Here is a 22,441-nt window from a genome sequence, read left to right on the forward strand (position 1 = left end):
TCGATGAGGACAGGCCATGCTCCTGGAGAGAAGCAGACACAAGTCTTTAGAAGTCACCATTAGCGCCACTGCTACACTCAAAGCACTTTTTCCAAAATCCTATTTCAAGAACCCAAATGATTTGCAGTTCACAAAGCTCACGTTTCACCAAATAATTGGCTGAAACCACCTAATTCTTTTGCCAGCAGGCCAGGGTCAGTGAGCCATGGTGTGACATGGCCTGTGGGCAGTACACTGCTCACTGACTGGGTGCTTCCTTGGTTGGCCTCCAGACAGCTGGGACCAGCTGATTTGGGACAGAAAGACGGAGCCATCTGTGCTCTGCAGGAAGGAGCAGCTGTTCTCTGCAGTCGGGGGCACTCTGCCCAGCAGTGGCACTGCCTCCCTGCTGGCTTCCCAGCCAGGTTCCTCACAAAGGCCCCGCCCCACCCAGCCCAGGGTGTCCCCCCAGTCCCTACAGCCCCTGCATCAAGTGCTGTCCGAGCCGTCGGCCATCTGCATAGACGGTGACCTCCCAGAGCTGAGCTTGTGCAGGCTGCAGCACTTGATCTCCCACTTGAGTCACTGCTCGGACCTACGTGAGCCAGACACCGGCTCGTGCTCAGGACAGAGGAGCTGTGCCACAGACAGCACTGCCACGAGCAGGGAAAGGCCCCAGGGCTCCAGGAAGAGGGTCCCAGAGCAGTCCTGGCCAGTCCAGTGAGCCCAGAGGCAGGTCCTGGAGGGGAGGCCTCTGCTGGGACTGCCCCCCCCCCCAGTGGCATGCTTAGGCCCAGGAGGAACCTAGACCCCCAGAATAGGCCTAGGCATGGGGCATCTAATGCCCACAGCCACATAGGCCACCAGAGATCTCCCTGTCAGCGGCAACAGCAAGCACTCTGTGGGACCCTCAGAGACCAACAGGAAGGGGCACTCTCTGCCCTCAGCCGTGGAAGGGCTGCCTGTCTGGGCAGTGCTGCCCTTCCCTCTGAAGTCCTACAGTGTCTAGTACCTTCTTCATCGTAGTTAGACATATCATCTGCAATCATGTTTCCAAAATCTAGCAGAAGGTTCCAAGTGTCCCGTGGAATCGATCTTTTGTGATGTTCCTAATACACAAGAGGGAAAACCCCAGCAGATTAAGGTCCAGAGCTCAACCCTCAGGTATCTTAGTGGCCAAGGGTCCTCCATCCATGAAAGATTATCTGACAGGCAAAAAGCACAGCCATGTGTGTCCCAAGGAGAAGCAGCAGTGGTACCTTGCTTAAGCACAGAGAGTCCCCCCGGAGCCAGTGTTCCAGTATAGACTGGCCCAAAGCAGAAGCAAATGTTTTAAATACTAAAATCATAAATTCCTGTGCGGTCAAACTGAAGGGCAGCATTTTCATCTCCTGACCTCTTTCCCCACCAACTCAGAGACACTGTGGGACAACAAGCAAATCATATTCCTATTGATCTTTACGTGTCTATTTTTCTCTGAATTTGCTAGCTCATGCAGGGACGGGCTGACTCTGAAAGTATGTCAGTCGTATTTCAGAAACACCAAAGCCCTGAGGGCAAACGTGACACCTGGGCCCGCAGCAGGACCGCCCTGCCTCTCTCGCCAACTATTTCTTCTGCCTTCTTCAGAGGTGCTCAGTCTCTTGAGGGTGGCACTGTCGTTCTGCCACACACATGCCCACGGCCACGAGCAGCTCAGGAGCTGAGCAGATGCCACGAACCCTGACTCAACTACGGCAGTTCCCTACTGCTTGTCCTTCTCCATCCAGCGGGGCAGCATCCAGCCCTGCGGCTCTCAGCGACCCTGCGGCTCTCGGCTGCGCTGGCTCTGCTGTCCTGAGGCTCTCCGCTGCCCTGCGGCTCTCGGCCGCCCTGTGCTGGCTCTGCTGTGTTGACTCTCACTTTGTGGCTCTGTGGCAAGGTCGGGGGCTGGGGTGTGGGGGTGGTGGGCACACTATCTAATTCCCCATGGCTGCACAGCGGGACACAGTGCCTGACCTCGCTTGCTCCTAACAGGCCCAATAAGGCTCCTTGCCCTCCTGAGCACTGCAGAACATATTTTAAAACCTCCCCAGAACAGACACACGGTGGCTGCAACCTCTGGACACTGGGACCTGGTACACAGCTCTGGAGCCCCTGCCAACCGGCAGTGAGTTTGGCCCAGGCCTTTCCTCAAGGATTTGAAGTTTCTCAGGATTAACGGGAGTTTTTTTTGGCATGGGGTCCTTGGAGGAGATGGCAGATCCAGGTCTGCAGAGGTGCACCTCACTCTTCTAGAACCCATCTTGTGGGGTCTCTCCTGGCCTCGGGAGGGTGGAGCAGCACCTCTCCTGACACCAGAGCCCCTCCGAGCAGGACCTGTCCACCTAGGACCTCCAGGTGGAAGGTGTCAGGTGATTATCATCACACTCAGCCTCAAAGCTGATGGCCTCCCCGTAGACTGGCACACCCAGCAGGAAACCCAGCACTTACCAGCAGAAATGTGTTCCAAAGATCTAAAAATTTAAACCTTCCCGATAACACTAATTTCCAATATGCAACAGCCATTTCTAAATCTGGCAAAAAAGAGAAATAGTAGTTAATAAATTCCTATCTCTTTTTCTACTGCATAAGAAATGATACTCACTTGATTGTTAAAATTTGGCAATTTTATCCAAGAGTCACATGAGGCCTAATCTCACTCAATTCAGGAATACAAATGTTCCTGAAAATGATATATTAATTTTCTGAATCTGAGGAAGTTTTATATTTTAATTATCTGAATCTGAGGAAATTTCTTGAAAAAAGGAATCGTACTGATATTTGGAAATGCAAGTAATCTGTTCCCTAATGAGTCAGTTTGGGAGACTTCCACTTCATAGACACCAGTCCTTCGATAGTCCTGACTTGATCTGGTAACTATTAACAAATATCATTTATTTTTTGAAACAGCTGGAAACATCTTATCCAGAAAGAAGGGACCCCAGTCTCCACCAGCCTGCCCCCTCTTGCTGCCAAACAAGGTAGACTTAATGCTTGGGATCACTGGCTGCAAGCACATTAGCCAGGCACTCCAGCCATGCTGATCCCGCACTCTTGGTCAAGGTGATCAGCACATGTGGGGAGAAGGATGAGTAAGACTCTGGCTGCTTGTCAGTCAAAGCCAAAGCTCTCCTGGAAAGGCGGAGGTCGATTCTCGCCTTCTATGAACGCTAGGGGTGCCACTTTAGATACAGCTGAAGAAATGAAGGCTGTGCTTCAGGTATGCAGCACACAGCATCTCCAAGCTACAGTTTTCCTGTACTCGTGGATTCTCTGTTGAATGGGAATTTTAAATCATTTCTTATGGGTTAGGATTGTGGCTCAGTGGCAGAGCACTTGTCTTGCATGTATGAGGCAATGAATTTGATCCTCAGCACCACATGAAAATAAATAACATAAAGGTATTGTGTCCATCTACAACTAAAAAAAAATTTAAAAAAATCACTTCTTATATGCTTGCCATAGTAAGTATGTAAGGGGTGAAGAAGTTTATTTCTTAAAATGGACCACCTTTCATCGGAATACAGCTTCCCTCTGGTAAGCAATACAAGGACGAGTTACATGGAAATAACTTCTATTGCTGCTCACGTGTGTGTCAGGTCATGTGAAAGAAGACTGATATATTAAGCTAAAAATTAGTTTAAATGCAAAACTAAATACTTTTCAAAAGATTTTTTTCTAGGTCTGGCTTAGTTCCACTTGACAGAAGCCATCAAGCTGGAACTCTGTGACCTGAGCTCTCCAGGGCTGAGCAGTAACACCAGGCGGAGGCGAACACCCAGCTGCAACTAGCACCAGCAGAGTGTCTTAAGCCTGTGTGCTCAGGTCTCCAGCAACGAGCCTCAACAGAAAGACAGACAGACAAAGTTCCGAGTGCCGGGCACGTGAAGGAGCTGTCTGAGCCTTACCTAGGGGACCCGCAGGGCAACGCTAAGATGGTCATCTCGTCCTGCTCATAAGCCTACATCCTCACCACTTAGGAAGGCCCTAAGTGAGGTCTACATTCGACTCATCTTAATGATGACAAGCTCTCCCATTGGGAAATGGAGCTGAACCTGGGGAGGAAGAAGACAGAGTTTTATGGCATATGTGTGTGTGTGTATATATATATAGATCATCTCGTTATTCCTGGGCTCATTTTGGTCCTTCCATATGAAGTATCTGTTTTGGATGTGTGCAAATCACATGACTAAAAAGTAAATGTACGTATTTTCAATATCTAATACTATTTGTGTAAAAATGCCACACTATACCAATGGACTTGGCTATTTTCAAAAGAAAACAACCAAAGTCAGAGTGGTAGAAGCGAGGCTGCGCTGGGGTGGGAGGTGCTCTGGTGCTAGATCTCCATGGCAGCAGTTTTCCCCCAAAACCTCTAAGACGTCTCATCTCCTGATGTTACCGCAGAATTCAGCTTGCAATGCTCAGTCGCAGGCTACATAATGAAGATGACCCACTGTCCAAAAAGGATCTTGGGCCAGACATAAAAATTAGTTTATTATCATGATACCTTCCCCCAAAAGCAAGATTCTCAAAGCCAACTGATTCTAGCTCTAGCCAATGTGAAACCCTGAGGTTTTAGAGCCACACCGAGGCTGTAGCTCCATTGTAGCTCAATCCCCTGGCATGCTGGAGGACTGGGTTAGGTCCCTGGCACCACAGCAGTGAGTCTAACCACTCTACTCACCATAGGCTGACCACCAACTAAGTACAGGGGTTCAGTAATCACACACGGGAACAACACAGCAGTGAGATGTACGGGTGGGTGCCTACAGCCCCAGAGTTTGGTAGGATGGTCACTGGACCCCAGGAGTTGGAGCCCAGCATGGGAAACATAGCGATGTACACTATGAGGGGAGACTTGAGGGGAGAGCTGGACAAAGCTCTCTGGATGCCACTGTCCGCTGCTGCCCATACCTCTGCTAGGAGGTGTGGGAAATGTGTGCCTGTCTCTTTAGGTTGTGTGACTCTTTAGAAGGCAAATGTACAACAATGCACTTTGGAAAAGGCAAACTGATCATGTTTAGTCTAAGGAAATAAAAGGACAGTCCTTTGTTCTAGTAAAGGAACTATGAATTTGTCTTATCTCATTGGTGGGTCTCTTCTGTGGCTTGCCAGGCTGAACAGAGGCTCAGATCTCACACTGCTTCAGGGCATTCCTTGCCCTAAGCTGAACATCGCTGAAACATTCAGAGGAAAAAATACATTTTTTAACTTAAATTTTTTTTTTATTGTTGCAGCATTAGGACTAAACCCAGGGCCTTATGCACACCAGGCAAGCACTCTACCACTGAGCTATATCCCTGGCTTGAATTCCCCAACTTAGGGAATTGCTTTAGGCTGCGACTTACCACCTTATGGAAGGTGGCAGTGTTGCATGGAGATCATGTGCCTGTGCAGCCCCTCCCTCCTGCAGCCCCTGAGCTGTAACAGGGCTAGGGAGACTCCTGGAAAGAAAGCCAGATCTAGCAGGGTTCCTGGGTGCTTCCAGCAGCCCAGCCACCAGCTGAGATGACCCCGAGCTCTGTTGACCTGGGGGAACAGAAGGGTGGCCCTGCCAAGTCCTGCCTGAACCCCTGATCCTAAAGATCAGGTGCTGCAAAAAATGATGATCACCAGAAGCCACGAAGTTCCCAGGTGGTCTGGTCTGCAGAGGTACAGGCCGAGGAGTGGATCTGCAGCAAGAGTGAGACTCTGCCCCTGGAAGCTCCCAGTGCTGAGGCTGTGGCAGGGGACCCTGCAGGGCCTAGAAGAAAGTTCTTCTACTGCTCTACATCTGAGGTTAACCTGGTGCCAAAAGACAGACACCCTCAAAGCACAATCCCTACACATGGAAGGCAAATGGAGTGCTAACCCTGTCGGTACTTTTCACTTCAACACCAAATAGATGCAATCTCCTGGAATTCAAAACGTAAATTATTTATTGCTAACAAGTTTAATTATCCTAATATTATACTGAAGATTCTGAAGAAAACAGAAAAATACTTTTTGATCATTCATTAAAAATTCAAGGTGTTCTTCCCTGACAACCATTTAATGCTAAAGAACAGATGTTGTTTAAACACTTGGATCAGACTGCTGCTTGCATCTTTTTTTTTTTTGGGTACTGGGAACTGAACTCAGAGGTGTTCTACCATGGAGCTGTAACCCCAGCCTTTTTTATTTTTGAGACAGGGCCTTGCTAACTTGCTGAGGCTGGCCTTGAACTTGTGATCCTCCTGCTAAGCCTCCCAAGGTGCTGGGACCATGGGCTGTGTGCTGGCTGATAAACTAATGGTCATTTTGAAAATCGAAGTGGACAAATCTCTAAGAAATAAACTGCTCAAAGCAAAGCTTTATCTAAACGCTCTGTTTGAGAAAAAATCATGGGAAGATCAAGGATTTTGAAGGCAGACCTGGAATGGCTGCCCAACCCTGTGTATGCATTTCATACCACTCAACTGTGCTCTTAGACTTCTCTGAACCCTCACAGAAACAGCAGCAGCAGCCAGACAGCCAAACCAAACCCACAGGTGACATCTGCAATACATCTAGATGTGAGGAGGTACCAGCAGGAACCCAAACCCACAGGTGACATCTGCAATACATCTGGAAGAAAAGAGCCCAGACAGGACACTCAAGACCCAGCACCCCAACATTAAAAGCAGGCCGCCAACACTGGGAAACACAGCAGAAGAGGAAGGCCATCCTGGCCACAGGTCCAGAAGAGCTGCCTCTGGGTCTGCAGCTGGGTTTCAGGAGACGGCGCAGCAGGGAAACAGGCAGGACTGCCAGCGTCCTCCCTGCACAGGCTTGCAGGAAATCAGGATGGAAACCAAATGTTGGTGGCACTTTTCTACCTCTGGGAGTGTTAAGCCACTTTCCAGTTTCTTATGTAATTTTAGACATCTTATGATACTGCTTTTATTTACAGGAGTTTTTCCTCAAACTACACTTTCTAAAAGACCACATATAATTCCACCAACAAACATGTGAGATTTGAAATTAACTAAACAAGATCTATTACATGCATGAGGCAACCAATCTATCAGCATAGATAGATTTTTAGAAAGAGGTAAGGCAGAAATAACTATGCTTAGGTGCAAAACAAAACAAATAAATCAAATTCTCAAACTAAAAAAATTTTTTTCTTGGTTTGTTCTGGTATTAGGATTGAACCTGGAGTGCTTAACACTGGGCCACACCTTCAGCCCTTTTTATTTATTTTTGAGACATGGTTGCTGAGGCTGGCTTTGAACTTGTGATCCTCCTGCCTAAGCCTCCCAAACTGCTGGGATTTCAGGTGTGTGCTACTACGCCCAGCTCAAATTGAAAATTTGAGTTGAAAACATCCTGGATGCACTGCCTACAAAACACAAGCAGCCACACGACTGTCAAAGGAGGAATGAGGTGCACTTCCATGCACAGAACTGGCTCCGAGCAGGTCAGCTCAGCTCCCCAGAACTGCCCAGTTAGCCTCCCCTGGCCATTCTCAAGGAGAGGACATGGAATACCTGTAACTCAGTCGATACCTCAGAATTTAGATAGTTAAACAGAGAAGATAAGATGGAGACACTGCTGGTTGAGGTTTTCAGGTGCGTGATGAACAAGGTGAGAGAACCAGAACAGGATGGTAGCAGCGTGGCTGGCTGCACGGAGACCCACTGACACAGCCAGTCCTCCCACGCGACCAGGCGCTCACGGGGCGCCACCCAGGGCTCCTACTCACCTAGGCCCTTTTGCCCAGGGTTCTTAGCAAAGGTGAAGGTAAACTGGTAGAAGTCCTTGAACTTCACGGAGTCCTGCAGCTCTTGCTCTAGGCTGGGCAGAAGGGTTCTGAGCTTCTCGGTGCTGTCACACCTGTGACGAGAGATGGCTTGTCACCTGCGGCAGAAGACCTATTAGTGTTCCCCTCTCCCACCCCACAGGAGCTAGCCCCAGCTTCCCTCTTGACTGGGGTGGCCAAGGCCCAGTTCTATGACTACTGTGGGTGGGGCTGGGTGCACGGCTTCTCTCCCCGAGAACTCAAGTGCGGTGGGCTGTACTGTGGTGATGGTACACAACTCTGCACATACCAAGGGCACCCACTGAGGACTCCGTGGTGAGGTACCTGGCCTCTCAGCCACACTGGAGCGAAGCAGTCTATCCCTACACCTCTGACCACAGGAACACGAGATGGGCCACCCTGCCAGCTGAGCTACTGCTGCCTCTCAGCAGCCACCATGAATAAGCCTCATTCCTTCCTTCAATATTGAGTGCAGCAGGTGCCCTTCAAATAGCTAGGTACTCTAAAAACTATTCCAGAATTAAACATACCATGTTGTGTTGAATTTTCCTCCAAAAAGTAAAGTATCTTTAAAAATATTAACTGATCTGGGCTAGGATGCATCTCATAAGTACTTGCAAGCAAATATGAGGCCCTGAGTTTGGATTCCAGTACCTCAAAAGAGGGGGGTAAAAACCTCAGTAAAAATAACAGACTCTTGGTCTGGGGTTGTGGCTCAGCGGTAGAGTGCTCACCTCGCATGTGCAAGAAAGACCGTGGGCTCGATCCTCAGCAACACATAAAAATAAATAGGTGAAGTAAAGGTACTATAACTAAAATATATTAAAAAATAAGTAAATAAAAAAATTAAAAGACTCTTATATCAGCTGCACAAGGAACAGAATGGTGCTCCACTTCACGTACCCCTTACTCCCGCGTGCAGCAGAGTGGAAGAAACTGGAGAGAGCCTTGGAGCACCATCACCACCTGCAGCAGGATGCCCTGGCCCTCGGTCTCCCTCCACCACTTCCACAACTTGAGCAGCACACGCTGCACAGGGGCCTGGGAGGCCTGTTCTGGCAGTGTGTGGGCCACTGCTGATTTCCTCTTGCCATACAGAACTCGGTCCCGCAGTGCTGGTGCTGAGCCCGCAGCTGCTTCCCTTTCAGTTGTGCCAAGAGTTCCAGCACAGGTGTGCTCGGGTTGGCACATGCCCACAGGGGCTGCGCACCTCTCCCGAGGTCGGAATGACACCAGAACTGGGTCCACTCCCACCCTGCACCTGTGCCTTTCTCTACCAGGCCACCTGTTGGGTTCTATCTCACTGAGGCCTTGCCTGGACCTCCCCAGGAACAAGACCGGCTTCCTGTGCTTTCACTGGCCACGTGGGACCCTCTGGTGAAGCACTGATTCAAACTGCTTATTCCACCAGCGATTCTTCACTATTTGTAGGAATTGCTGAGACACAGGTGTTTGTCGGCTGTTTTAAAAGAACTCTCCCAGAATGCCTGCTGCCTGCTTGCTCTTCCTATGGCTCACACTACAAGATACACAAAACACGTGTGTGTGTGTGTGTGTGTGTGTGTACATATTTTTGGTACTGGGGATTGAACTCAAACAGTGCTTTACCACTGAGCCACATCCCAGCCCTTTACTTTTTATTTTGACACAAGGTCTCACTAAGTGGCTTGAACTTGTGATCCTCCTGACTCAAGTTTCCCAAGTCGCTGGGGTTACAGCTTGTCCACTGTGCCTGGTCCCAGATTCTTATTTTTAGTGTGGATACTCTATCAGTCTTTTCCTGTATAGTGACTTTTTCCCCTTTGGTAGGGTGACATGTTTTACAACTTCCTAGTCACAACTGTGACTTGTGCTGGGCACTAACTGAACTGGGCCTCACTCTAGAGCAGGAGCTCTACCACGGGGTTACGTGCTCAGCCCAGATGATCTTCTTCATTTCCTAGAACTTTCTGCATTTGCCTTTAGCTCTGAGATCTACAATCTTAAAACCCACTTTCATATAATAGATATAATACTTACTCAAGATTTAACTTTTTTCCTCAAACCAACCAATTCTCCCAGGACAGGGGTGTACCACCAATGCCTGGCAGTATTTCGTGGTTTTTTGATGATACTGAAAATAACATACATTTTAAAAATTCACTTGTTTTGTAGTATTTGGTCTCACACATCCTTAGATTTCTTTTTTAATATATATATTTTTAAGCTGTAGGTGGACATGTACCTTTATTTTTATGTGGTGCTGAGGATTGAACCCAGTGCCTCACATGTGCCAGGCAGGCACTCCACCACTGAGCCGCAGTCCCAGGCCCCATCTTTACATTTATCCTGTGTCTGTCCCTGTCTCAGGGGAGCAGCGGCTTATGATGCAGTAAGTACACTGTCTGTCCTAAGATTTACTGATGCATTCATCTGTTTCTTTTGGTCAAATTCAGTCCAATCACGAGTGGATGTTCCGCTCCACAGGACATCTTATGCCCTGAGGTCACCTTTTCTTTCCTTCTGCTGCTAATGGCTATGTCACAAGTCTCCCACTCCTGGGGGACAGCAAGCCTTGCCATGATGCATCACCCTACCTTTTTGGCTGCGGATTTGTCTCAGGGCTGGATTTAGGATTTCTGTATCTTATGTTCCTCTTATAAACCTCCTGGGTCTTGTGCATGAACCTGGCTATAATTCCCTGTTATCAGAACTTCTGTCTTAGTTTTTGTTTTTCAGGTTGTGTTGGCCTCAAAACAAATCAGAGACTGCTTCCATTATTCTGTCTGGAAGAAACTGATCACATTGTTCTTTATTATTTTACTTATATGCAGTGCTGAGTGCCTCACACATGCTGGGCAAGCGCTCTACCACTGAGCCACAACCCCAGCTCCACATTGTACTTTTAAAAAGAATCTATTTTGCATATACTATTAAATTTATTGGTATGAAATTGTTCATAATAAATCTATTTCTTGATGTCTATAGGATCCACAGTGGTGCCCCTTTTCATTTTGTATTGGTCATTGTTATTTAAAGTTTCTAAAAAGTTTTTTCAAATAACATGCTTCTGGTTTTACACACCTTTTATACCCACAACTTCTTTTTTTTTTTTTTTTACTCTTTTCTTTTTTTTTGGTACTGGGGATAGAACCCAGGGCTTTGCTAATGCTAGGCAAGTGCACTATCACTGAGCTACATACCAGCCTTCTCAACTTTTAAATTATGTTTTCTACTTCTGCTTATTTTTAAAATTAATGCTTTCTTCTACATCCTTTTGAGTTTAACTTCCTGCTCTTCTACTTTCGTTGACCCTGGAGGTGGAACCCAGGGCCTTGAGTGTGCCAGGCAAGCTCTACCACTGAGTCGCACCCTAGTCTTCTTTTTCTACTACCTAACATGGACATTTTTGCATAATGATTGTCAGCCATTCTTCTTTCTCAAACATACATTTAAGAAGCTGAATCCCACAAGCGTTTTTTTTTTTTTTTGGGGGGTGGGGTGGGGTACCAGGGATTGAACTTAGGGGCACTCGACCACTGAGCCACACCCCCAGCCCTATTTGTATTTTATTTAGTGACAGGGTCTCTCTGAGTTGCTTAGCACCTCACTTTTGCTGAGGCTGGCTTTGAACTCAAGATCTTCCTGTCTCAGCCTCCTGAGCCACTGGGATTGCAGGTGTGCACCAGCATGCCTGGCCTATAAGCTTTTGTAGCAATATTTTCTTCATCAATTATTTTCTAATTTCTACTGTAACTTGTTTTTCAAACCAAGGGTTATTAGAAGTGTGCAATATTTGCACATATTTCAACCCAGTCATCTTCTTAGTAACCCTAGTTTAGCTGCCTACAGTGAGAACACGTGCCTCTGTATCATCTTAATCCTCTACAATTTGTCTTAACTTTATGCTCATGCTGGATTTTTATGAATGCTCTATTTCCTGAAAAACGTAGGGCGCACTCATCAGCATCACAGGCACTGCTCTAAACATGCTCCCTAGGACGCTGTGTTGTCCAGTCTTTTGTTTCTTTACTGATTTTTCACTGGTTCAATTCATCAGTTACTAGGATGTGTGTGGGAATTCCTCACCTTGTATCTTCCTCTTTGTAGTTGTTTATTTTTGCTTTATTGAGCAAGTCCAGAAAAACAGGAAGACTTTTGCTTCCCTAGTGAAATGAACCTTTCATCATTATGAAATGTCCTTCTTCGTCTTCAGAGCTGCTTTACTTTAACATCAACGGTGACACAGTTTCAATGTCTGCATGACACATCGACTGCTGACCTTCCCTACTGGACCATGCCCTGCGTTTTAGTTGTATCTATAACTAACAACATGTGTCAGTTGATTCAACGGAATTTCTAAAAATTTTTCTGTTTTAAATAATTTTGTTATTTAGAAATTATATGTATGTACTCTCCTACTATTTGTGCGTAATTAGTAGTCAATATCTTCTCCCATGCGTTTATTTTCTTCTTTTGCAGTGCTGCGGACAGAACTCAGGGCCTTGTCTGTGCTGGGAAATGCTACCATTCAGCCTTGTGCCTAACGCCCTTTTGAATGTTTACTAGTGTCTTTGTACCAGTAGCAGTTAACTTGCATGAGGCCAGTGCCTCAGCACCTTCCTGACTTCTCTAAGAACACATTTGATTCAGTGTCTCTTTATTCAGCATTGTACCGGAAAACGGGGATGGCTCCCCCAGAGTTCCAAAGGGCCAGGAGTACAAAGAAACCAGCTGCAGAACCACTGTCAGAGGGAGCTCTTTGTTGGTTTTGCACAATCACCAAGAACGGGGTGAGCATCATTAGGAGGAAAGGCTTGTGGAGTTCACTGGCCAAACAGACGGCCATATCAACGCAAAGCGTCAGTTTGGTGGAAACACCGGCAAGGACTTTTATTTGAGAAATATAACAAGCAAAAAGCAAAGTAAGACTTTTATAAATAAGAATTATGTATTTAATATAATAAGTGTAATACATTATATAACATATAATAGTGTAAAATAGTTTGGTTGGGAAAAAACTCTACTATTGACTGTCAATTTAAATTTGGAAGGGAATAAAAAAGAAAATGAGTTATTAAAGGGGTAATGTGAATAAAAATAATAAATAAAACTTGAAACTGGAATTCAAAAGGCTTGTGTAGTTGTATAAGATATTTATAGAATATGTAAAGAAAATGCACAGATATATAATTAGAAGTCCCCCCACCCCACCAGGGGATTCAACCCAGGGGCGCTTAACCACTGAGCCACATTTCCAGTCCTTTTTATTTTTATTTTAAGTTGCTTAGGGCCTTGCTGAGTTGGTGAGGCTGGCTTTGAACTTACAGTCCTCTTGCCTCAGCCTCCCAAGTTGCTGGGGTTATAGGCATGTGCCACTGTGCCCAGCCTAAAATTATAATTTATAAGTTGAAAATTACTAATGTGGAAAGTATGTTCCCTTCTATAGAAGCTTAAACTAAGAATGGTTTACCTACCCCAGCTCGGTCATGCCGTCCATGAACTCCTTCCTGCTGAATTCGCACTGAGTGGCAGCCCTGAACTTCCATGCTATGACCAGAACGCTGATGCTGGTGGGGTCCAGCCTCAGATCGTCACAGAATTGCTGAATCCCATCAATCCCGATTCTGTCTCCATCTTGCGGGTCTGTAGTTAAAGTCAATGGGGTTAGGGTCACACCACCTGGTTACATAACTCCGGCAAGTAAACCTCAGACACACACCAATGGACTAGCTTTCTACTACCTATGAAAGAAACAGTGGGCAACAAGTAACGACTTACCCAAAAATCAGTCCTATCTTTAAAATCTAGATTTGCTTGCTTCTAACAGTGCTATGGGATTGAATCCAGTACCTCGGATATACAAGGCAAGCTCTGTGCTGCTGAGCTGCATCCTCGTTTGATTTCTGGGTTTTATCATTCAGGAGTAAGTTTAAGGAGTGGTTGCTCAGGAGTAGAGTGCTGGCCTAACGTGCAGAAAGCCCTGGTTTGAGCGGGAGCACCACCACCACAAAAAAAGAAGAAGGAAGGAAAAAAAGACTGGGATGTAGACCCAAGGTAGAGAAGCTGTCTAGTGTGCACAAGGCTCTGTTTCATCTCTTGCACTGCAAAGCAATTCAATTTCCCTAAAGTAAGATAAAAATTCAAGTTTACAGAATTTTAGTTTCCTTGAAGACAAACTGCTACAAAAAATATTGCAGTGATAAAGGGTTTTGAATGCTTGGAATTTTTATCACAACTCCACCAAAGTAAAAAAGAATGATTGATCAATTTTTTTTCTCTTTAAGTCATTTCATTTGCTAATTCTAATGCTACTAAACAATTACTTTCCAAAATCATTTAGATTTGGAGATACTGTGGCACACACCTGTAGTACCTTGGGAGCTGAGGCAGGAGGATTGCAAGTTTGAGACCAGCCTCAGCAACTTAGCCAAACCTGTCACGAAATAAAAAATAAAAAGGGCTGGGGATGTAGCTCAGTGGTAAAGTACTCTGGGTTAAATCCTCAGTATTTTTTTTTAAATTTTAATTTTTTTTAGTTGTAGTTGGACACTATACCTTTATTTTATTTATTTTTTAATGTGGTGCTGAGGATGGAACCCAGTCAGTGCCTTACACGTGCTGGGCGAGTACTCTACTGCTGAGCCACAACCCCAGTCCCTGAATCCTCAGTATTAAAAAAAATCAAATAAAAAAAATTTGGCTTTTGCATCTACACTTAACAGCATGGAAATTCAGGGCCCCCTACTTCTGCTTTAGAAATAAAATTAAGAAATTTAGCATCTGTCTATGAGAAAATCAAAACAGTAAAGTACACTGAAAGAGCCCAGCAAGACCTCACTATACTGAGCCCTTTAATTTCAGAAGGATCATGTATGTTATCATATATCATCATAACTGTGTGTGGATTCTATTGGTACAGAGATACAAATAAAAAATCTAGAGCTTCTTTGTTCAAATAAACCTCAGATGTGTTGAACTTTTCTTCTCCTTCATATGTAATTTAACTCTGATCATTTAAGTACTAGATATCACATTTTTTAAATATGTTGTTTCTAAAGAAAAATTAACATAAACCCTTCTAACTGTATCTTCTCATACAGAGAAACCAACCTCAGCTTTGGGAGTGTGACAAACGTTCTGTATTCTCTATTTCTATTCTATCTCCTGACATTACACCTCTGCAGATCAAAGAAAATCCCACTCTTATCAAACTAGCCATCCTGGTCAACTTCATGAGGTTCTCCTTCATTTGTATACATTAGATGTTATATTAGTACACAGTCTTTGAATTATATATTTAGAACTCAAAAGGATGTAACTGTATTTGAATTATATATTTAGAACCCAAAAGGATGTAACTTAGAAGACTAGCCTGCATGAATAGAATCAAGTAATGATGAAGGGATGAAGCTTAATAAATCAATTTCACTGAAGTGTTTTTTCAAAGACAGCTCTATTTGAATAATTATAAAATTGTGCAAAGGATATGACTTACAGAATTAGCTAAAAAAACTAAACACTAAACAGTTTTACTTTTTGAGAACTATGATAATTACAAATCTAGTGTTTTTCATTTTTAACCATATAGTAGGTTTCTGAACAGTTTTTTTTTTTAAAGAATACAATTTTCAATCCATTTGCCCAACAGAGGGGGAGCAAAGAGACAGTATCTTTGAAAATAACAAATAAGAAAGTAAAAACCAAGAAAATTTTTCTATTGGGCGAACACTTGCTTAACTGAAAGTCTTTTTTTTTTTTTTTTAAAAAAAGACTTAACCTTCAAAAACTACTAGAAAAAAAAGCAGTCCGTCAAGTGAATTGTTTCTGCCTTATTTGATACGAAATCTCCCGACCAACAGGGGTGTGGGTCTGTTCACGCTCTCACGCCCGCACATTCACTTCCATGGCATGTCTGCACTTTGATAAACAAAGCCACATGCTAGACTCTTCAATTAAAGTAAGTCATGCCCCATGTCCACATGGAGCTGTCTCACTGAGAGAGAGCGCCCCCACAAGCGACAGCGTGGCACGAGGGCGCCCCCAGGGGGGAGAGGACGGTCACACCTCACTCTTCAGTAGTGCTCTGCCACAGATGTTCCAATCTAGATAAATGGTGGCAAAGACCCCTGTGCTATCAGGTGTGGTCACAGGCAGACTCCAGGCCAGGACACTGAGCCGGGATGCTTCCCACGACCACTAGGGTCACACCCCCTGCAGAGAACACGCTGTGGCTGCAGGTCACACCAGGCCAGCTTTCCAATGCCCCTCTTTCCCCTTTACTGAGAAAGGGGTTCTGGAGCTCAATGTGAGGAGGAGCAGCAGCTTGGAGCTCTGTGGTCCTTGGCACCCGAGGTCCCAGGAACAGTGCTCCCTCTGCTTGCTAGGGATGGCCTCTGGTCTGGCTCTGCTGCCACGTCATCCCTTACCTTTGTACCTGCCATACAGCTGCTCCAGCTTCCTCTGGTCCACAGCGTCCCGCATGGACTCCCTGTGGAACACGTCTGGGGTTTGGAAGAAGCTGGCTGTGGCCTCGTCTAGCTTCCACTCACTTTGCGTTAGGCAGTAGATGGCAGTTCTCTCACCAGCCTGAGTACACGCCATAAACTGGCGGACCTTGTCCTTCTGAGTCGACTTAAGCTTATGCTTTGGGATGCAAAAGAAGCAGGAGAGCCAATGAAGCCTCTCTAGGGTTTGTGTAGCCTCTACTTCTAATGCCTGCTTTTTAACTGGACTCAACTTCACTTCAGAGTTACAGGTCACCAGAGCCTTGTTCATCAGTTAAAAAGACTCCACAGTCTTCTGAAAACTGGAACGACAGCATCTATAGAGCAACAGATATGCCAAGTCCAGTCCTCAACAAATTGTGAGAATCAGCCTTTTACAGAAAATACATTTGATCACTACCTGGTTCCTCTTACACAAGCAGAACAGTCCCCCGCTTGAAAATCTCAGCACGAGCTCTCGGCAAGTCTAGCCCTCTGAAGACGAGGTAGGACCTGACTTCAGGGCAGGGTCCTCTGCAGGGGCTTTGCTTCTATTGAGCCCAAGTGCTACTGAACAGGAGGGGCCAGCAGTTTGAAACATTGAGCTTTCCAGTTTAAAAACAACTACAGTAATGAAAACATGCACACATAAAATAATTATCACATCAGCAGCATAAAAAGTTTGTTGTGACGAAATGAAAGTGATGACACTGGTCACAACATGTCTGTACGTGTGAGACAGAAACAGGGCAGGGCAGGAGGGTAGGCAAAACCAGCAAGCTGCAAGGGAACTGCGCTATCTATAGTCCATGATGAAACAGCAGACACAGGGTGAAGGTCTCACTGCTCTAATGTCACCTGGTGAGAGCAACACCAGTGCAGAGCAACTGCTAACTTGGGCAAATTAAAGCAATCACCGTCATCTACTAGGGGCTGATTCTTCTTTTTGTTTTTTAATATTTTTTATTTTTTGGTGTAGATGGACACAACACAATGCACTTTTTTTCTTCTTCTCACTTTTATGTGGTGCTGAGGATTGAACCCAGGTCCCGCCTGTGCTAGGCGAGTGCTCTACCGCTGAGCCACAATCCCAGCCCCAGGGGCTGATTCTTTTTATTATACAAATGCTTTACCCAATACAAGGGGAAAAACTTTACTTACAAGGATTATATTCAATCTCGTTCAAATAAAGATGAGAATTTATAGAAACAGAATAAATTGCGACCTACAGGAAGATGTAAGCGGATGACAGATGGAGATGAAAAAACGGAGGCATGAGAAGAGCCAGGCTGTGACTGGCGGGAGACCCTGCGTACCACAAGCTGAGTACGGAGGAAGCAGGCTCCCGCACGCAGGTGCCACAGCAGAGAATAGGTCAGTTAGGATAACGTCTTTTTAATCAACGTAGGAACCCACAGTGGGTTCTTACTGATCCTAGTGGTTTCACTGATCCTGGTCTCGAACCTGAGGGAAGTGGCTTGGCCTGATTCCTCACCATCATGCCAAGAATAAGCACCAGAGGAAGCTACAGAGGTTTCAAAGGCAACCCAAGCATGCTGGTAGCAGAACACCAGCATAACTCAGCAGGAGTCAGTGCAGCCAGAAACACACAGCTGCTTCACAGGTTTTGGGCCCAAGACCTTTCCTGGATCTCACAATGTCAAAACTATTTCCCAAGAATTCAAAGCTGTCACTAGACAACCTCATGCTCATCTTGAGAGTGTGCAGGAGAGGCCTCCAGGCTGCCTGAGCCGTGATACCACAATAGGCTAAATGAAAAAGATTCAAGAACTTCTTTCCTTTGATACCAGATATTAAAATTATCTGCTGGGGCTGTGGTTGTAGCTCAGTGGTAGAGCACTTGCCTAGCATGTGTGACGCACTGGGTTTAATCTTTAGCACCACATAAAAATAAATAAAATACAGATATTGTGTTCATCCACAACTAAGAAATTTTTAAAAATCTGCAAAAATGAAATGTAAAAAAGTAATGTGCTTGCAATTATTAATCCTCACATATTTAAAAACTTATTTTAATTCCTGATGCAGTGAACATCAATGTCCATTAACCACATAAACAAAAGCTCTTTGGGTCCCCAATCATTCTTAAAAATACAGGGCTGTGGCCATATGAATCTCTTGTGGTTCTGCCACTGCAGGTGGAAGCAGACAGTGGGAATGGTTTATACACAAGTGGGTATGGCTGCTGGCCTTGACATTTCACTTATAAAAACAGGCAGCTAGTTTGTGACTGCTGAACGCGATCTAAATTCTAGAGTGACACATGGGACGTATATACATATACTATACGTTATTTCCCAAAACAGTTCTTGAAAAGAACAGACAAAGAATTCAAGGTTATATTCTCTAGTAAGATCAATCTAGTTAAATCAGGGAAGAGCTCACATGTCATGAGAGCCAGCTGACAAGTGATAAAGTCAGCATCTTTTTTGAAGATGGTCAAGGATGGACAGACACGGCCAAGAGTTGCTTCAAAAACTAAGACAAGACACACATGCAATCAGAAAAAGTCCCTCCTGAGCAACAGCCATAGCTGCTTTATTATGGAAGAGCCAACCAACACCATCCTGGTCATAAAACAAAATTCAGTCCATCCATATAACGGAATGTTATTTAGCCATAAAGGAACAAAGTAATGGCATATGCCACAGAATGGGTGAACCTCAAAAGGAACATGCTGAGCAAAAGTCAGACCCAAAAGGCTACGTGTCACATGATTCCATTTACAGGAAATGTTCAGAATAGGCAAATCTATAGAAACAGAAGGCAGATTAGAGGGTGCCAGGGGTTGGCAGGGAGGAGTTGGCAACGCTTGCTCATGAACAGGGTTTCCCTGGGAGTGATGAAAATGTTCTGAGACTTCATAGAGGTGGTGGTGGCAGAACACTGAATGTTCTAAACACTGACCTGCACACCTCAAAATAGCTAATTTTATGTCATGTGAATTCTACCTCAAAAAAATGTCAACATAACAGCTAGGCTTCCAAGACCAATGAGCAGAGTGGCACACCCCAGGTGGCTGTGTAATTTGACCAGCATTACACACTGATGGCTGCACATCAAGAAAACATGGGTCAGGCCTGGTGGTGCACACCTGTAATCCCAGCGGCTCCCGAGGCTGAGACAAGAGGATCTTGAGTTCAAAGCCAGCCTCAGCAAAAGTGAGGCGTGAAGCAACTCAGTGAGACCCTGTCTCTAAATAAAACACAAAATAGGCTGGGGATGTGGCTCAGTGGTCGAGTGCCCCTGAGTTCAATCCCCCATCCCTGAAAGAAAACACAGCCATCTGGAAGAGGGGATGATGTCTGACTCTGAGCTAGACTCCTGAGGATCACTAGTGGAGCCCTCCCCGGCGTGACAACAGTGCTACATTCACTGAAGAGAACATGCTTTGCAGATGCAGGTGAATAATATCTAGGCCATTCCACATGGTTTTGAAACTTTCCAGGTTAATCACAGAAGTAACTTAGGCAGAAGTGAAGACAGAAACACTGCCCCTTCTATGCGGGACAACCCAACTTTGGACTTCAACGGGTACCAAGGTGCTAGTTTGGCATGAGCAGCAGCAGCCATGAAGGAATAGCCAGGGGTATGTCAACAAAACTGCAAGATTTGATGTTTCCCACACCGGTTTCTCTATAAAGTAGCAGCAATTGAAACAATGATCAACAGTTACATCGAAGGATTGCATGCACTTCATGTCCAAAAGTAACTAGGAGATCCAGGTTCCACGGGTAGAAAAGGGAAAGTGAGGTTCATAAACGAAGCGCTGCCTCCATTTAGACACATGCAAATCAATGCGAGGTTAACCAAGGTCCGCAAACGGGCAGGACGAAGACCCAGGCACAAGTGCTGACGACTTTCAGCGAGGCTCACCAGGTCATGGAAAGCACAGCAGGGGGAAGGGAGTTTCCTAAGTCTTTTTAGTTTATTCTGCTAAAAGTACACAATTCTTGACGTAAAAATCGGGACAGTCCAGGGGAAAGAAACACCAAACAGAACCTCTAACCTGCTAAGCCCTCAACGCTTTCCGAGCGACCCTGTGGGGAGCCCGGCCCCGGACACCACGGAGGCGAAACACACGCATCGCAGACCTCCCTGCAGACAGGCCCAGGGGCACCTCCCTTCTCAGGGTAGCCGCCCGCCACCGCGCGGTCCCACCGCCGCCTGCCTTCTCGGCGACCCGGGCCCAACGCCGGCTTCGTCCCCCGCGCTACGGGGCCAGCGGCGTCCTCTCGGGACCCTGTGGGCCCGCTGCCATCGCTCGGCCCCGGCCGGTCTCCGCCCGGGCGACGAGCTCGACGCCCGACACCTACCATGCTCGCCGGCGCCGCAGCCCACCGGCCCTCGGCGCAGGCGCGTGCTGTCCCGCTCCCGCCCGCCCTCTGCGCAGGCGCATCCCGCCTGGCCGACCGCCGGCTCTCTGCGCAGGCGCACGCCGTCGGGCGGCACCTGGGGCGTTCTCCCTCCTCCCAGCTTCCGGCTTGCACGGCGTCGCCCGCTCAGTGCAAGCGGTTCTGCCGCTCCTCCTTCGGAGGCCACCACCGACCTGCGGCTCTCAGGCCTCGAGTCCACTGGGAGGAGGAGGAGGGAGACCGAGTGCACCGCGGAACTCCAGCTCCCGGAGTGCCCGGCGCCGCGCAGGGGCCGGCCGGACCGCCCACGCCCCGCCCTCTTAAAGAGGCCGCGCCTCGCTCTTTGGCCCTGGAGGAGTTGCCCGCGCGGGGAGAGGGCGGTGGCGGTCCTTCGCCTCCCGGTCTCGTCTCCGGTTCCGCGTCTGATCCGCGTCCCGTCTTTCCCCAGGCGGCCAAGAGAAGGGATGCGGGGAAGCCCGCGTCCAGAGCTTTGCTCGTGGCGCCGCGGAGCTCCGGATAGAGGACATTGATGCTTGGACTGCACGTCCAGGGCGCGGCTACCTCGTCCCGGTGAGGGCCGTGGGTGCGCTGGGCCCCGTCCGTCCAGCGGCGAGCCCCAGGGGCCTCCTTCCCGGCGAGGGGCTCCCGCCCAGGAGACGCCCCTTCCCGGCGAGGGGCTCCCGCCCAGGAGACGCCCCTTCCCGGCGTGGGGCTCCCTGGTGGGGGCGTCCTTGGGGATCCTCCTTCACCAGGGCCCCCCGGAGTGGGCGTTCCCACAGGGGCTCTTCCCCAGGGGTCGCATCTTCTCTGGGGCTCAGGGGAATCTTCCCAGATAGGCTTCTTCTCCGGGGTATTCTTCCTCCTGGGCGGGTGCAGGCTTGTGGGGCTTTCTTCTCTGAGAGCTACCTCGGGTGGGGCAGGTTTCCCTCTGGAACAATACCGCTGGGTCTCTCCTTGGTGGGTGCTCCCCTTCCCAGAGGATTCCTTCCTGGGGGCTCCCCTCGCCTAATGGGCACTAAGAGGTGACCTGTCCTGCTCCCTGGAGCTTACTGGTCTGTCTTGCCCCGTGTTAAGGCCAATTAGCAGTCGTCCTTTACCGTCTTTTTAAAGACAGATACACCTGGCAGCAGACCCAGGTTTGCTGATCAGGGCCAGCATACCGTGTTCCACAAGGCTTTCACTTAAGCTTACAGAGCCTGGAAGGTGTCAGAGTAGACAAAATAACCAGGATGGTTTGCACATCTCCTGGGAGGCCTTAGTTCATAACCTAGCTGTGAATTGTTTGGGAGTGACCAATTAAATAAGTCCAAAGTGACAGAAGGTCTAGCATATCTGCCCGCCTCACTGTCCCACCTCTTTTTGCTCCTTTACAGCCTCTTGCAACCCTTCAGAAGGAGAAGGGGGACTGGGTAGACTTTGTGACTTGGTCTTTACCAGCCAGTTCACCTCCTGGCCACCTAGTGCAGGTTTCTTGCTGCTGGAGGGATGTTTGCTACTGAGAGGGCACTAATTCACGAGTCTCCTTTTTCCTTCCTTGTTGGCTTTCTTGGCACTGAAGGAGGAGCAAACCCGGGCAGCTGGCCTGCAGCTCCTTGTATGGCCCTGCTTCTCTCTGTTCTTTGACAGTCTCACCTGGTACCACCTGAGCAAACAGTAGCTATTTAAACACCCTGAGGGACACCCAAGGTTGCACGGCACATCCCTGTTTTCCTGCTCAGCCTCTGCACATTTTCCTCATCATTCTTAGAATCAGAACTTATTGGTCTTGCATATTGTCTGTTTTTTTTTTTCAAACAGTAGAATCTCATGATGGGATTAACTAATGAAATATTTGC

The 22,441-nt window shown here is 47.1% G+C and overlaps 3 protein-coding genes across 10 annotated transcripts in view; 1 reads left to right on the forward strand and 2 right to left on the reverse strand.

Annotated features, from left to right (window-relative positions):
* The window catches only part of Adprhl1 (ADP-ribosylhydrolase like 1), a 22,165-nt gene extending 21,165 nt beyond the window's left edge, over positions 1-1,000 (reverse strand). Inside the window, exon 1 of the mRNA XM_078015960.1 lies at positions 992-1,000. Coding sequence (XP_077872086.1) covers positions 992-1,000 — 9 coding nt within the window. The remainder of the gene's footprint in view (positions 1-991) is intronic.
* Dcun1d2 (defective in cullin neddylation 1 domain containing 2) lies at positions 1-20,691 on the reverse strand. 5 transcript variants are annotated; one of them, XR_005732255.2, is made up of 7 exons: positions 20,568-20,691; positions 16,174-16,390; positions 13,222-13,390; positions 7,709-7,839; positions 3,909-4,055; positions 2,452-2,534; positions 1,033-1,088 (listed from the first exon to the last, which is right to left on the reverse strand). XR_005732255.2 is itself a non-coding variant. In XM_078016371.1 (6 exons), exons 1-5 carry the CDS (start codon positions 20,568-20,570, stop codon positions 1,015-1,017), a joined length of 594 nt encoding a protein of 197 aa, XP_077872497.1. In that variant the 5' UTR covers positions 20,571-20,691; the 3' UTR covers positions 1-22; positions 992-1,014. The 5 variants fall into 5 exon arrangements, 4 of the variants coding, with proteins under 4 accessions (XP_077872497.1, XP_040137690.2, XP_077872498.1 ...); XM_078016371.1 differs by lacking the exons at positions 2,452-2,534; positions 3,909-4,055 and adding an exon at positions 1-22 and having other exon boundaries at positions 992-1,088; XM_040281756.2 differs by lacking the exons at positions 1,033-1,088; positions 2,452-2,534; positions 3,909-4,055 and adding an exon at positions 4,165-5,180.
* Slc9d1 (solute carrier family 9 member D1) overlaps positions 20,669-22,441 on the forward strand; it is a 40,011-nt gene continuing 38,238 nt past the window's right edge. For 3 of the 4 annotated variants that reach the window (XM_040281751.2, XM_021729369.3, XM_013360645.4), the window contains exon 1: positions 20,669-21,176. The gene's annotated coding sequence lies outside the window, so the exon portion shown is untranslated. The remainder of the gene's footprint in view (positions 21,177-22,441) is intronic. The other variant, XM_021729382.3, reaches the window with a different exon arrangement.

The sequence above is a fragment of the Ictidomys tridecemlineatus genome, chromosome 6 (genome assembly GCF_052094955.1).
Source record: "Ictidomys tridecemlineatus isolate mIctTri1 chromosome 6, mIctTri1.hap1, whole genome shotgun sequence".
Lineage (NCBI taxonomy): Eukaryota > Metazoa > Chordata > Mammalia > Rodentia > Sciuridae > Ictidomys > Ictidomys tridecemlineatus.